Source organism: Salmo salar, chromosome 15 (assembly GCF_965601325.2).
Source record: "Salmo salar chromosome 15, fSalSal1, whole genome shotgun sequence".
Lineage (NCBI taxonomy): Eukaryota > Metazoa > Chordata > Actinopteri > Salmoniformes > Salmonidae > Salmo > Salmo salar.
The window spans coordinates 64,054,154-64,070,865 of NC_138305.1; the positions used below are offsets into that span (position 1 = coordinate 64,054,154).

The 16,712-nt window shown below is 42.4% G+C and overlaps 1 protein-coding gene across 2 annotated transcripts in view; it reads left to right on the plus strand.

The window, feature by feature from the left end:
- Positions 1-16,030, plus strand: part of snx3 (sorting nexin 3) — a 36,199-nt gene extending 20,169 nt beyond the window's left edge. Inside the window, exons 2-5 of one of the 2 annotated variants that reach the window (XR_014380530.1) lie at positions 12,497-12,592; positions 12,722-12,846; positions 14,482-14,664; positions 15,156-16,030. Coding sequence is in view for 1 of the 2 variants with exons in the window: in NM_001141411.1 (NP_001134883.1) it covers positions 12,497-12,592; positions 12,722-12,846; positions 15,156-15,261 (327 nt within the window). In the remaining variant the exon portion in view is untranslated. The remainder of the gene's footprint in view (positions 1-12,496; positions 12,593-12,721; positions 12,847-14,481; positions 14,665-15,155) is intronic. The other variant, NM_001141411.1, reaches the window with a different exon arrangement.
- The last annotated feature ends 682 nt before the right edge of the window (positions 16,031-16,712 follow it).

Sequence of the window (16,712 nt, forward strand, 5' to 3'; positions counted from 1 at the left end):
AGCTTCAACTGGAAGCCAGTGGAGTGTGCGGAGGAGCGGGGTGACGTGAGAGAACTTGTGAAGGTTGAACACCAGACGGGCTGCAGCGTTCTGGATGAGTTGTAGGGGTTTAATGGCACAGGTAGGGTGCCCCGCCAACAGCGAGTTGCAGTAATCCAGACGGGAGATGACAAGTGCCTGGATTAGGACCTGCGCCGCTTCCTGTGTAAGGCAGGGTCGTACTCTGCGAATGTTGTAGAGCATGAACCTACAGGATCGGGTCACCGCCTTGATGTTAGCGGAGAACGACAGGGTGTTGTCCAGGGTCACGCCAAGGCTCTTAGCACTCTGGGAGGAGGACACAATGGAGTTGTGAACCGTGATGGCGAGACAAAGTGCCTGATGCTGGCAACTGTCCTGGATCCACGTTACCAGAGCTACGCCTCACCTCAGGGACAGCACTAGAGAAAGCAAAAGAGTGGCTGAAGGAGGAATCTGACCTACTAAGGAAATCAAATCCCAGAGCCACAGCAGAAGGGACTAGTGAAGAGGAGGACACAGATTCAGGTGCAAAGAGGCAAAGAGTCCGGGTAGATCAGCCACCCAGTCTGGTGGACAGCCTCTACAATAGAATCCTTGGAAGCCAAGAGGGCAAGGCTGAAGTCCAGTGCCGTTTTGAAATTGAGTTGGAGCGTTACCTCACAGAGCCATTGACAGAAAGAGTGGCTTGTCTTTGGAGTGTTGGAAGCAGAATGACGACAGACTTCAATCACTCGCTCCACTGGCAAAAAACGTTTCTCTGTCCCAAGCGAGAGAGTGTTCAGTGAGGTGGGGATCATTTATGATAAGCGGAGGAGCAGACTGACAGGGGAACATGCAGACAAGCTCTGCTTTCTGCTCTACAACCTAAAACTTCTTAACTGGGAATATTGAAGACTCATGTTTAAAAGTTACCACCAGCTTTCATATTTTTTCATGTTCTGAACTTAAATGTTAGCTTTTTTACTTGCCACATATTGCACATTTACTTGCTTCTCCAACACTGTGTTTTTGTGTTACTTAAACCAAATTGAACATGTTTCATTATTTATTTGAGACTAAATTGAATTTATTTACACTACCATTCAAAAGTTTCTGGTCACTTAGAAATGTCCTTGTTTATTAAAGAAAAGCTTTTTTTGTCCATTTAAAATAACATCAAATTGATCAGAAATCCAGTGTAGACATTGTTAATGTTGTAAATGACTGTTGTAGCTGGAAACAAGATTTTTTTATGGAATATCTACATAGGCGTACAGAGGCCCATTATCAGCAACCATCACTCCTGTGTTCCAATGGCACGTTGTGTTAGCTAATCCAAGTTTATCATTTTAAAAGGCTAATTGATCATTGCAAAAGTTTTCTAATGATCTTTGCACAGCTGAAAACTGTAGTACTGATTAAAGAAGCAATAAAACTGGCCTTAAATGTGTTGTCCAACTCTAGCGCCTGAGTGTCCACATACAGAGTTATGCTCCTGTGTGTGTTGGGCCTGATGAGATTAGCGCCTCGGCGGTGACAGATTACCTGTAACCATGATCTGTTGTCGTGGGGATTAACTTCCCAGCATTCCGTGAAGCGCTCCATGCTGTGAAGTACCAGAACACTGGGGGACAGCCCACTGAGAGGGGAGAGAGCAGCTAAGAGTTGAGGGGCGCTAAAGTTAGGCTAATCCCCTTCTCCTGTGACCTGAGAGGAAGGGGGGGGGGGGGGGCGCTGACAACCTCACCTGGTGAGAAAGGGAAATGGGGAAGGAAATAAAGAGTAAGAGGAGAGAGTATGGCTGGATAGACGAACAAGAGAGGAAGCCTACTTCTTCAGAAAGGGGGAGAAAGGAGGTAACAAGAAAGGGGGTACTGAGAGGAAGGATGAGGGGAAAGAAAGGAGGAGCAAGACGGGGAAAAAAAAGTTGTAGTGTTCTAGAGCCCCTCAGACAACTTTTGTCTCGACCTTGTTCTTTATAGGTTTTTTTCCTCTGTTATCAACTGTCAGAACCCCCACATTAGGCAAAGTTTTCTATCTTATCTTTCATTTGACATTTTAGTCATTTAGCAGACACTTTTATCCAGAGCAACTGAGGTCATAAATTTCTATTTAAAAAAAAAAAATCTATACTGGTCCCCCGTGTAAATCGAACCCGCAACCCTGGCATTACAAGTGCCATGCTCTACCAACTGAGCCACATAGTTACTTGTAATTCATTTTCTGATATTAGTAATTGACTTCATTGTAGTTTTTGTGGTGTTAAAAATGGAGTGGCTGCGGTTCCGAATTTTCTGGAACCCAACTTGCTGTGTTTAATGATAGAGATTTCTGTGTGTTTGAAGGATTTTTTTTTTAAATGTAGCTGCTGCCCACTCTGCTGTCTACGTAGCTTCCGCGTCCCCTTCCTTGACATGGAGGATAAACTTCATGTTGTACATTAAGACCAATTTTTTTTACAGTCTATGCTAAAGACATGGTTGACATGTTCAAACTATGCATTCCATGTCTCAAGCACGATTTCGTGTTCTTTTTTCAGAATAGGTGTTAGGCTACATGTAGCTATCATGTTATACACAAGCGACATGATCAACATGTTTGTACAAACTTTGCAAACATAAGTGTGACACAAAGGCACTCTAGCGATTTCATGTTCTTCTTAGCTGCTGAGTTGCATGTAGTCTCGGGAACCCTGACCCTAGGCAACACAGTGACTAGGGTCTGGTTTCAATGATAGACTCTTTTGGCATAGAGGAACTACGTCACTACTTTATCTGCTTTAATAAAATACAGAATATTAGCTAGCAAGATGGAGATCACGGTGGGTATTTTTAATGAGTGCATTTCGCAAGTGGCTAGTTTGCATTAACTACCTTAAAGATGTGCTCTGGTACTTGGGCAACAAAGTATTTTTTAAACCTCCCGCTTTGGGATGGATGTGTCAATGTGTAGCTCATACATACATATGTACATGCATACATGCATACATACATACATACATACATACATACTCTATGAGCAGAATTTCTGTTTTACCTCAATTAGCCACGAAATCCCTTGTTTGAAAGCGACTGTTTTCTTGAAGCTGTGCTATGCCATTTTCCTACATTTCCCCCCACATGGGCCAGCCCCCTAGCAATTCAAGTTCTAGCCCAGGAGCTCCAGCCCCTCACATTTGAGTGACAGCTAGCAAGAGGTATGCCCAGCAATATCCAATGAGGATGCAGGGCAGGCCCAACGGCTCAATGGACACAGCATTAAAAGATCGAGAGAGGGCAATGATGTGGTGCGCATATGTGACGTAGTATGCAATTTTCAGGGACCACTTTTGCTTGCAAGTGCTACTTTCAGAACTACTGGCTAAAAAGTATACAAAAGTACTGTAGAATCTCTTTAACTAAAACCACTGCAAAGGTTTTGCCAGCAAACTTGGGTTTTGAATCACAACGTTCTGGCATGTATGACCTTGTGATTTGTTGGGAGAGTCCCCATAATATTTTTTTATTTTCTCGATGTAGGCAGTGTCTAGTTCCTCTATGCCAAAATAGTCTATCATTGAAACCAGACCCTAGTCACTGTGTTACGGTCCAAATGCAAAGTAGACAGCCTTCGGCCCTAAATCCAATTGAGGGATGGTGATGAACGGAGTGGCAATGTCCTTGGTGGAAATATTGAAGTTGAGCTTCAGCTACTGTTACCTTTAGCTGGCTAGCAATTTTGTATAGTTTGGTCCTTTATTCCGAATTCCCAAAAATATGTTTATGAAGCTAGCTACGTGTTTTTTATTGGCTCCTCACTACGAGTCCGAGCCACTTTGAGCGTCATTCCGATTTGCCAACGCTAAAATCAATGTTATTTTAATTTTTTTTATCCAGCCGTGTTGAGTAAATTTCACACTTTGTGGCCACCGAACTTTGACACGTGACTACAGATTGCATTGAATTGTGGGCTAGATCAACCCGGCAAGTGATCAAAGTTGTTCACTTGCTTCCTCAAGCTAAAAAGAGGGCCGAGAAGGTAATTTTTGAATTGGACCGCCACTTAAGATGGCAATCAAACTGCGTCCTGTTTCGAAGGGGATTCCCCCGAGGGAAACTGGCTAGCACGGTGGTGCTCATTAAAAGCAAGTCTAAGAAGTGGTAGATCTGTTCTATAGATCTGTAATATAACTATGGCAGGACCCAAAGGGCTGAAATGTTGGATGTCTACCCTTACTAAGGACTTACACTTGGTGATGATGTAGTGTTCCCATGAGTGACAGAACACTGAGCCAATCACAGCGCAATGCTCCTATTTTTTGCTGGCTACTCAACACAATTATCTTGCCAAAGGAGAAGTGCTCACTAACAGGGATGGAAACAAATTTGTACACAACATTTGAGAGAAATAAGCTTTTTGTGCATATGGAAAATGTCTGGGATCTTTGATTTCAGCTCATAAAACATGGGACCGACACTTTATATGTTGCGTTTTATATTTTTGTTCAGTGTAGTTCAGTCCTTGACCAATCATTTTCTGTACTATGTATTATTTCATGTGGAGCCCAGGAAGAGTAGCTGCTGCTTTTGCATTGTGTTCTAATGTGCTGCAGGTCGCTTCAGTGAAACATTTCATGAAATTTACATTCCAGTGCTCTTTAAACAGCAACTTACATTTCTTTAGAGTCCGGTCACCACACCCACTGTCTACTCTCTCGCTATCTCTAAGATCATCCAAAGTGCATCCGAGCTTGGTGAGCAGTATGCTAACTTTTTTTATTCTTCAGTCCTCAATATGGATTTTTTTAATAGCCATTCCCCAGAGAGAGAGGTCATGAGCAGATGCGCTCCCACATTTTTCAGCATGTGTTAAAAAATAGATGGATTTGGAGTTAGACAAACTTAGATTTTTGGGGATGGACATATACAGGATGCTATCCTAAACAACATAAGCTTCACTCCAAACCTACAACCTGATTTTGGATGGAATTACTTGGAATGTTTCCTACACTCAAGGATTATTATTCCCAAACTATACAGTCATGGCCAAAAATTGAGAATGACACACATATTAATTTCCACAAAGTCTGCTGCTTCAGTGTCTTTACATATTTTTGTCAGATGTTACTATGGAATACTGAAGTATAATTACAAGCATTTCATAAGTGTCAAAGGCCTTTATTGACAATTACATTAAGTTGATGCAAAGATTCTATATTTGCAGTGTTGACCCTTCTTTTCAAGACCTCTGCAAAGCCTCCCTGGCATGCTGTCAATTGGCTTCTGGGCCACATCCTGACTGATGGCATCCCATTCTTGCATAATCAATGCTTGGAGTTTGTCAGAATTATTGGGTTTTTGTTTGTCCACCCACCTCTTCAGGATTGACCACAAGTTCTCAATGGGATTAAGGTCTGGGGAGTTTCCTGGCCATGGACCCAAACTATTGATATTTTGTTCCCCGAGCCACTTAGTTATCACTTTTGCCAAATGTCAAGGTGCTCCATCATGCTGGAAAAGTCATTGTTCATCACCAAACTATTTCTGGATGGTTGGGAGAAGTTGCTCTCGGAGGATGTGTTGGTACCATTCTTTATTCATGGCTGTGTTCTTAGGCAAAATTGTGAGTGTGCCCACTCCCTTGGCTGAGAAGCAACCCGACACATGAATGGTCTCGGGATGCTTTACTGTTGGCATGACACAGGACTGATGGTAGCGCTCACCTTGTCTTCTCCGGACAAGCTTTTTTCCGGATGCCCCAAACAATCGGAAAGGGGATTCATCAGAGAAAATTACTTTACCCCAGTCCTCAGCAGTCCAATCCCTGTACCTTTTGCAGAATATCAGTCTGTCCCTGATGTTTTTCCTGGAGAGGAGTGGCTTCTTTGCTGCCCTTCTTGACACCAGGCCATCCTCCAAAAGTCTTCGCCTCACTGTGCGGGCAGATCCACTCACACCTGCCTGCTGCCATTCCTGAGCAAGCTCTGTACTGGTGGTGCCCCGATCCCGCAGCTGAATCAATTTTAGGAGACGGTCCTGGCGCTTGCTGGACTTTCTTGGGCGCCCTGAAGCCTTCTTCACAACAATTGAACCACTCTCCTTGAAGTTCTTGATGATCTGATAAATGGTTGATTTAGGTGCAATCTTACTGGCAGCAATATCCTTGCCTGTGAAGCCCTTTTTGTGCAAAGCAATGATGACGGCACATATTTCCTTGCAGGTAACCATGATTGACAGAGGAAGAACAATGATTCCAAGCACCACCCTCCTTTTGAAGCTTCCAGTCTGTTATTCGAACTCAATCAGTACGACCAAGTGTTAACGAGTGTTAACACCTGTGTGTTAATGAGAGAATCACTGACATGATGTCAGCTGGTCCTTTTGTGGCAGGGCTGAAATGCAGTGGAATTTTTGGGGGGGGATTCAGTTCATTTGCATGGCAAAGAGGGACTTTGAAATTAATTGCAATTCATCTGATCACTCTTCATAACATTCTGGAGTATATGCAAATTGCCATCATACAAACTAAGGCAGCAGACTTTGTGAAAATTAATATTTGTGTCATGCTCAAAACTTTTGGCCACAACTGTACATCAAATGTTCTGGCAAACAAGCAGAGACCTGAAAACCCCATCCAACCTGGAGTGAGTAAGGCTTAGTCTGAAGCATTTTTTTTTTACTTTCAAAAGCCAAGAAGAAAAATACATTACAATTATATATTTTACTTAATAAGGACTGAATGATCAAGCTACCAAGCTTTGCTAGGACAAAGAGAGACAACTTCAATTAGCACTGACGTGTGAAGCGAGAGGTGTCGAAGCCTTTTGAGCCCAAAAAATGGCAGGTTACCCCACCCAGATCCAGAAGCCTTGAAGCCCCCTTCTGCTGTTCAAAGACCATCCACTGGCATTTTCTACAAGAAATCTGCCTCCAGAAATAAAAGCTTCTCCCAAGTGGGTGATACCTACTCCCATTGCCTGCTGCACTGCTGCTTGGATTCCACTTGGCGATCTGTTCACCGTCTACCCTGGCCTGTCTCCCCCTGTCTGGTAGGGGTAGACCATGACCCCCCCCCCCCTTTTTCTCCCGAGCTTTCGCTCGCCTCCAGCACACATGCACTGTTGTGGCGAGTGACTCTGAACTTCCAATGGCTAGCCCCAAGTCGTTTATATATTAAAAAATAATGTTGTGTATTTTGCTATTTGCCTCATGACTCCTGCATACTTTGTTGACTATGAACTTTCTTTACCCAACCGTGGGACAGACTATGTTTGTTCCCAACACTCGGGACTCTGACTCTCTATTGGTTACACAGACTTTTGGCTTTCCATTCCATTCTAAACACCTCTTGCTGGCTTTGCATTCATGTTATCTGAAGAAATGTCGATACATTATGATCTTGTTGCCATCTGATGCACATTCAGATGTCATAAATCAGCACTGCAGAGCTCTCCCTGTACTATGTGCCTTGATTGTATTACTGCTGATGATATCTGGAAATGTTAATGTACACCCTGGCCCACCTACTGTTGCTAGCCCCAATTCTGACTTGTGCTCTGATATCTGCTTCACTGATTTCTGCTCCCATAAAAGCCTGGGTTTTCTGCACACTAACACGAGAAGCTTATTACCTGAAATGGATCAATTGAAAGTGTGGGTTCAGAGCTCCAATCCAGATGTGTTGGTCATTACTGAGACGTGGTTAAGGAAGAGTGTTTTGAATACTGATGTTAACCTTTCTGTCCACAAACAATTTGATTTGCTTGTTTTAAGTATTAAACTTTCAAATAGCTCTTTGTTGCTGGGTGTTATTGTCCTCCATCAGCACCGGCCTGTACCCTACCTGCCCTAAGCTCTCTCCTGGCCGCTTACACCAAGTCTGAATTTGTCCTGCTAGGTGACCTAAACTGGGACATGCTTAAAACCTCTTACATCTAGACGTTCCGCTAGCGGAACACCTGGCGTGGCGCGAATTACAAATTCCTCAAAAATACAAAAACTTCAATTTTTCAAACATATGACTATTTCACAGCATTTTAAAGACAAGACTCTCCTTTATCTAACCACACTGTCCGATTTCAAAAAGGCTTTACAGCGAAAGCAAAACATTAGATTATGTCAGCAGAGTACCAAGCCAGAAATAATCAGACACCCATTTTTCAAGCTAGCATATAATGTCACAAAAAACAAAACCACAGCTAAATGCAGCACTAACCTTTGATGATCTTCATCAGATGACAACCCTAGGACATTATGTTATACAATGCATGCATGTTTTGTTCAATCAAGTTCATATTTATATAAAAAACCAGCTTTTTACATTAGCATGTGACGTTCAGAACTAGCATACCCCCGCAAACATCCGGTGAATTTACTAAATTACTCACGATAAACGTTCACAAAAAACATAACAATTATTTTAAGAATTATAGATACAGAACTCCTCTATGCACTCGATATGTCCGATTTTAAAATAGCTTTTCGGTGAAAGCACATTTTGCAATATTCTCAGTAGATAGCCCAGCCATCACGGCTAGCCATTTAGACACCGACCAAGTTTAGCCCTGATCAAACTCCGATTTACTATTACAAAAGTTTCATTACCTTTGTTGTCTTCGTCATATCCGAATAGCGGCGTTTTGTTCGTGCGTTCCAGACACTATCCGAAATGGTAAAGAAGGGTCACGCGCATGGCGCAATTCGTGACAAAAAAAATCTAAATATTCCATTACCGTACTTCGAAGCATGTCAACCGCTGTTTAAAATCAATTTTTCAATTTTTCTCGTAGAAAAGCGATAATATTCCGACCGGGAATCTCCTTTTCGGCAAACAGAGGAAAAAATCACAAAGACGGGGGAGGCCAGGTCACGCGCCTAAGCCCACAGTCCCTTGATCGGCCACTTGAGAAAGGCGATAATGTGTTTCAGCCTGGGGCTGGGATGACAACATTCTGTTTTTTCCCGGGCTCTGAGCGCCCATGGACGACGTAGGAAGTGTCACTTTAGAGCAGAGATCCTTTGTAAAAGATAGAGATGGCAAAGAAGTTCCAGAAATGGTCAGACAGGCCACTTCCTGTAAAGGAATCTCTCAGGTTTTGACCTGCCATTTGAGTTCTGTTATACTCAGACACCATTCAAACAGTTTTAGAAACTTTCGGGTGTTTTCTATCCATATATAATAAGTATATGCATATTCTAGTTACTGGGTAGGATTAGTAACCAGATTAAATCGGGTACGTTTTTTATCCAGCCGTGAAAATACTGCCCCCTAGCCATAAGAGGTTAAACTAAATCCTTAAGTCAGGATTCCTATTTGACTCAGCCATGCCTCCTTGCCCGTCCAACATTTCCTCATCTCCCACTCCTTTTAATGCGACTATCCCCAATGCTTCTCCCTCTTTTTCCCCTGCCCCACTACAAAGTTTCTCCCTGCATGCAGTCACTGAGTCTGAGGAGCTCCTGAAACTTGACCCCAAAAAAACATCTGGGTCAGATGGTTTAGACCCTTTCTTCTTTAAGGTTGCTGCCCCTATCATCGCCAAGCTGATCTCCGACCTTTTTAACCTGTCTCCTTTCTGGGGAGGTTGCCATTGCTTGGAAGGCAGCCAGGCTTAGTCCTTTATTTAAAGGGGGAGATCAAGCTGATCCAACTGTTATAGGCTTATTTCTATTTTGCCCTGTTTATCAAAAGTGTTGGAAAAACTTAAAATAATCAACTGACTGCCTTTTGTGATCTCTATAGTATTCTCTCGGGTATTCATTCTGGTTTCTGCACAGGTTATGGATGTGTGATTTTACGCTACTGCTACTCTGTTCATCATATATGCATAGTCACTTTAACCATATCTACATGTACATACTACCTCAATCAGCCTGACTAACCGGTGTCTGTATGTAGCCTCGCTACTTTTATAGCCTCGCTACTCTATATAGCTGTCTTTTTACTGTTGTTTTTTATTTCTTTACCTACCTATTGTTCACCTAATACCTTTTTGCACTATTGGTTAGAGCCTGTAAGTAAGCATTTCACTGTAAGGTCTACGCCTGTTGTATTCGGCGCACGTGACAAATAAACTTTGATTTGATATGTCACTGCAACTTTAAAGGTCCTCAATGATGTCACCATTGCCCTTGATTCTATGCAATGTTGTACTGCTATTTTTACTTACTTGGCCAAAGCTTTTGACACGGTAGACCATTCCATTCTTGTGGGCCGGCTAAGGAATATTGGTGTCTCTGAGGGGTCTTTGGCCTGGTTTGCTAACTACCTCTCTCAAAGAGTGCAGTGTTTAAAGTCAGAAAATCTGCTGTCTCAGCCACTGCCTGTCACCAAGGGGGTGCCCTACGCTCTTCTCAATTTACAGCAACATAGCTCAGGCAGTAGGAAGCTCTCTCATCCATTTATATGCAGATGATACAGTCTTATACTCAGCTGACCCCTCCCCGGATTTTGTGTTAAATGCTCTACAACATAGCTTTCTTAGTGTCCAACAAGCTTTCTCTACCCTTAACCTTGTTCTGAACACCTCCAAAACAAAGGTCATGTGGTTTGGTAAGAAGAATGCCCCTCTCCTCACAGGTGTGATTACTACCTCTGAGGGTTTAGAGCTTGAGGTAGTCACTCCCGAGTACTTGTATGAGGTATGGCTAGACAGTACACTGTCCTTCTCTCAGCACATGTGAAAGCTGCAGGCTAAAGTTAAATCTAGATGTGGTTTCCTCTATCGTAATCGCTCCTCTTTCACCCCAGCTGCCAAACTAACCCTGATTCAGATGACCATCCTACCCATGCTAGATTAGAGACATAATTTATAGATCAGCAGGTAAGGGTGCTCTCGAGCGGTTAGATGTTTTTTACCATTCGGCCATCAGATTTGCCACCAATACTCCTTATAGGACACATCACTGCACTCTATACTCCTCTGTAAACTGGTCATCTCTGTATACCCGTCGCAAGACCCACTGGTTGATGCTTATTTATAAAACCCTCTTAGGCCTTAGGCCTCACTCCCCCCTATCTGAGATATCTACTGCAGCCCTCATCCTCCACATACAACACCCGTTCTGCCAGACACATTCTGTTAAAGGTCCCCAAAGCATACACATCCCTGGGTTGCTCGTCTTTTCAGTTCGCTGAAGATAGCGAATGGAATGAGCTGCAACAAACACTCAAACTGGACAGTTTTATCTCAATCTCTTCATTCAAAGACTCAATCATGGACACTCTTACTGACAGTTGTGGCTGCTTTGTGTGATGTATTGTTGTCTCTACCTTCTTGCCCTTTGTGCTGTTGTGCTGTGCCCAATAATGTGTGTACCATGTTTTGTGCTGCTACCATGTTGTGTTGTTGTCAGGTGTTGTGTTGCTACCATGCTGTGTTGTCATGTGTTGCTGCCTTGCTATGTTGTTGTCTTAGGTCTCTCTTTATGTAGTGTTGTCTCTCTTGTCGTGTGTGTTTTGTCCTATATTTATATGTTTTTTTGTTGTTGTTTTTTTAATCACAGCCCCGTCTCCGCAGGAGGCCTTTTGGTAGGCCGTCATTGTAAATAATCATTTGTTCTTAACTGACTTGCCTAGTTAAATAAAGGTTAAATATATATATATTTTTAAATACAGTATTTCCAATGTAATTTCTATTTGTATGGCTCTTAACAGTAATTTTCCACTGAGGGATTCATACAAGGCTAGGCCCAAACGCCACAATGGCAAGCATGGGTCATTCACTCCGCATCTACTCTCCACTCTCATAGCTAGTGTGTGGTGAGTGTCTCTGGCACAAAATGGTTGCTGTGATTCACTCAGGTTAATAAAGCTAAGCCATTTCAGACAGTAAACCTGAGTGTTTGAATTAGCTGATATTGCAACAATTGGATTCCTCACTCTACTTTAATATGGCGGTATATTTAGTTGGCCAGTTTCTGCACACACATCCTCTGAGGTTTGCCACGTGCAAGCTATGTGCTGGTGTTTCTTGGTGACATGCTGTTGCTGTAACGTGTTACTCGCTATGCATGTCTGTTTTCTGCTCGCCGCCGCCACCCCCAGCCTGCTTTTGTTTCAGTCGGGGGGATTGGTATAGCTATACTGCGCTTACTGCCTGTAGTTTGTTATTATGGTAATGAGCTTTGCTATAGCAGTGAGCGATCCTGAAGCAGCGGAGCCAACCGCCAAGACCTAATGTATTGTCATTTTCTTTCTAATAAATGGTTAAAAGTAATACGTGGTGTTTTTCTGTCTGAACTACTCATTGGTGGTGGATTGATAGATGGTACCATACAGTGTGCTGTGAGACCAAGTGAAAAAGCTTTATAAATGTTTAGTATCAATATAATTTATCACTGACTTATACTTGACTCAATCTACAATGTAGCCAACTTTCCACTCGATAAGATCATGGTTTAGTTCAAGTGTTTGTTATACTCTAACTCTTGTCTTTATTTTAACCTACAATTTATGCTACCCTTATACAGTATGTTAGCTCTGGTCCCCCTAAGTCTGATTTCTCTCTGTGTTTCAGACCAACCTGCCCATCTTCAAGTTGAAGGAGTCTCGTGTGCGGAGACGGTACAGCGACTTTCAGTGGCTCAGAGGGGAGCTGGAGAGAGACAGCAAGGTGAGCCCTCTGGGGCTTTACAAGTCTCAATACACTTTACACAGGAATAATCGAATCAAACCTGAGAGATAAAGACAACAGTATAACTGATACAAGATTTTAACTTGTTAACATGTGTGTCCCTCTCAGGTGGTGGTACCCCCTCTCCCAGGGAAGGCTCTGTTCAGACAGCTGCCGTTCCGAGGGGACGATGGGATATTTGACGATTCTTTCATCGAGGAGCGGAGAGCTGGGCTGGAGCAGTTCCTCAACAAGTGAGTCTACACAGACGAGATCCTCTGCTTCCTAGAGCCAGGATGTTGTGTTTGGTTGCAATATTACAACTTTTTGATTGATGTCAGGCGTGTGTGTTTGTTAAACATTTCATTTGCAGCCACTCTTAGTTCAATCTTCACCTTAGGAGCCTATGAAACACTTAACATGAATCAGATTTTCTCTCGTCTTTCTTGGTGTCGTTAACAGACTGAACATATTCAGCAGGACGTCTACTCCTTCGTTCTCCTTCATAATTGGCTAGTAAAGGAACAAGAACAGCCAAAGAGGCCGCAAGTGCGTCCCTTAGTCCTTGTTTTTTTCCTAAATTAGTTTTATTTTATATGTGTAATTTTTGATAATTGAGTCTCAAATTACAGCGAGCGGTTCCTCGATGGGTGGTGTGTGCACCCCTGCTTATTTTTTTACCCAAGGTGTTCTCACTCGCACGTGGAGAACAATAAAAGTTACAGTGGTACTGTTATTATTTGCTTTGATTGCAGACTTGGCTATTATCTTTGTTTCATGTGCAAATTATACCTGTTAGAATATTAAGTATGCCTAAAGACTACGGCGAGAAGAGAAAAAAATCCATAAATAGTTTTTTTTCGAAAGAGCGAAGAATGTGTTGGTAATTAAGAATTTTTTTTTCCTCAAATTAAACGCTACTGTTGATCATGGCATTGTTCAGACTTAATAGCTGCACAGCGGAGTGGAGTTGGTTCGCTCTGCTGTTATGAACTGTGATTGAGTGTATTGTGGAGAGGAAAACCATTTACCTAGAGGTAAACATGGTTATCATTTCTAAACAACCCAGCAGAGGAGGAGAGAACAGCACAGTGAAGTTTAAAGGGAAGTTTGCAGGCCATATTGTTCAAAAACAAAAGGTGAGAATATAGTCGGAGTTAGGATGGAGGAGTGGGTACAGGGTTGGGTGCGATCAGGGGCCAGCTTATTTACGGTTTTAATTCAACCCCATAAAAAATATAAATGTCTGTTTTGATTGAGTCATAGAGTGTCGGGAGGGGGGCTCAACTTGCTCATCTAATGGCAAATGGAAGCCTCCTCAAATCCTCCACAATGTTTCTGTTGTACATGAACCCTTGGTCATGCTTGCCCTTCAGAAATATTTCCCTTTTAAGAATGTAGCTGAGTACATAGGATGTTGAGAGTACGTCTGTCATGGGAAATTGGTATTTTAAGAGGAAGTATGTTCTTTTTAACTTTTTTGCTCTCTTTTTCTCCTTTGCGTTCCACCTCCATCTTTCTCTATTTTCTTTCTTCTCTTTTGCTTCAATCTCCCCATCCCTCTCCTTGACCTTGATGGTAATTATGAGCTGGTTTCCAGAATCCTTTCCTCTTCATCAAATTCTCCACTTCCTGCTTCAGATGTAACACGGGGACTTTATGAATTTAAAGATGTTCGCTCTCAATTCCATCATACATAGGTCAGTGGTCTTCTAAATTGCATCTGACCTGATCATTTGGACACTGACAAAATGGAAAACAAACCTGATGAAAATCTGGGCATATTTTGCTTAACTTTTGACAACACTTTTCACTGTACTTTAATGCTGTCCAATTATGGTAATTCTCTCTCGTGGCACTCTCTCATGGAAGCCTTATGTTCCACATAGCGGGCCTGGCCGTGCTGCTGCTCCAGTTTCAACTGTTCTGCCTGCAGCTATGGAACCCTGACCTGTTCACCAGATGTGCTACCTGTCCCAGACCTGCTGTTTTCAACTCTCTAGAGACAGCAGGAGCGGTAGAGATACTCTCAATGATCGGCTATGAAAAGCCAACTGACATTTACTCCTGAGGTGCTGACCTGTTGCACCCTCGACATCCACTGTGATTATTATTATTTGACCCTGCTGGTCACCTATGAACATTTGAACATCTTGGCCATGTTCTGTTATAATCTCCACCCGGCACAGCCAGAAGAGGACTGGCAACCCCTCATAGCCTGGTTCCTCTCTAGGTTTCTTTCTAGGTTCTGGCCTTTCTAGGGAGTTTTTCCTAGCCACCGTGCTTCTACACCTGCATTGCTTGCTGTTTGGGGTTTTAGGCTGGGTTTCTGTACAGCACTTTGAGATATCAGCTGATGTAAGAAGGGCTTTATAAATACATTTGATTTGATAGGAACGAAGAGGATTAAGTAAGGGTGTTATAGTAAAGAATGTATTTTGAGATTTCTTTCAAGGAAAGAAAATATGTGCAATGTACTTTGTGGCCATGTCAGACAGACTGTAACAACAACATGTGTTCATAACCACTTGTAACCTTTGTCTCTCCCTGTTTTGTGTTTCAGAGTGGCTGGTCACCCCTTGGCCCAGAACGAGCGCTGTCTGCACATGTTTCTACAGGACGAGTCTGTGGACAAGACCTATACCCCCTCCAAAATACGACAAGCCTAAGAGAAGCGGGCCACCACGCGGCCCAGCCCCGGGGCACTCTCGGCCCTGGTCTATACTCGGCCAGGCCCCGCTCCACAACCCAAAGGTCTCTGTACTGCTAATGGTCCTGCTCTGCTCCGACCACAAACACTTGTATGATCTGTATTCTTCTTTTGTTTGCAATCACTTTCTTTCATCTCCGTGTTGATTAGGGATCTCATGTAGTGCTCGTTTTCAACTCTCGATTGGATCAAACTAGGAAATGGTCTACATGTAATAACTGGTTGAAAATAATATATCATCGTTTTTGTTGTCTCAATGCCACTACCTTGAGTATTTTACAGTATGTTATCTATATTTATCAGTGAGGTATGTCTTGGATATTTTCATTTTTAAAGAAATATAAAAAAAATACCTTTCCATGTATGCAAACCTCATGTTAAAACCCCATACATTACACACTGTTGTTTTTACTCAATGTCCAATTGGAATGATTGTCCTCACCACCATAAATGTGACTTGGCACACTTTGTCCCTGACTCTGAAAATTGCCCTTTGTGGACGGTCCATCACTTCCATGAACTGAAGCATGTGTCTGTCTGTGTACTACCAGCCAGCACTTCCACTGTTAGTTAGCCTGTAAATTATTTTATAATGAGAAAAAATGCACCAGAGAGGGGAACCCCACAGCATTTCTACCAACTGACCATGTGTTTATGAAATGTGTATACTGCTGTGCCATTTTGTTTATTTTGAAAATTTTCCAATAAAATAGGTCAAACGCACTATATGCATGAGGTGATGTCATGTTTTTCCTGAGTAAAGATTTCAGTGAATAGACACACTTTGGTCCATGCTGCTTCTGATATACATCGGTTAGAACCACATTAATTGGACTGAACGACATTGATTGCTACTGTTTTTAATTGTGCTTGAGGTTTTTTCAATCATTATACTAAATATGAAACGCAATTAAAGGTAAAGCCCTTGATTCATCAGAAAATACTTGAAACCCCTGTGAAAATGTATTGCATCTGGGGCATTGCATTGGCCATGGCTTAATGTTTACTTTACTGCAGCCTAGCTTTAAAACCCATGGCATTTGTTCTCACTGGAGTTTCAGGGTAACGTACCCTTCACTCTGGGTCACGCTCAAGTGATTTTGGATTCCAAAACTGCCTTGTACAGTGCTTTTACTTTCTCCACATTGTTCTTTGATGACATGAATTTTAAATTGAGATTTTGTGTCACTGATCTACACAATATACTCTATAATGTCAAAGTGAAATTTTGTTGGTAGAAAATGTGAGAAATTAATACAAAATTAAAAGCTGAAATGTCTTGAGTCAATAAGTATTCAACCATTTTGTTATGGCAAGCTTAACGTTCTGGAGTAAAAATGTGTTTAACAAATGGCATATGTTGCATGGACTCATTCTGTGTTCAAGAACAGTGGTTAATCTGATTCTTGA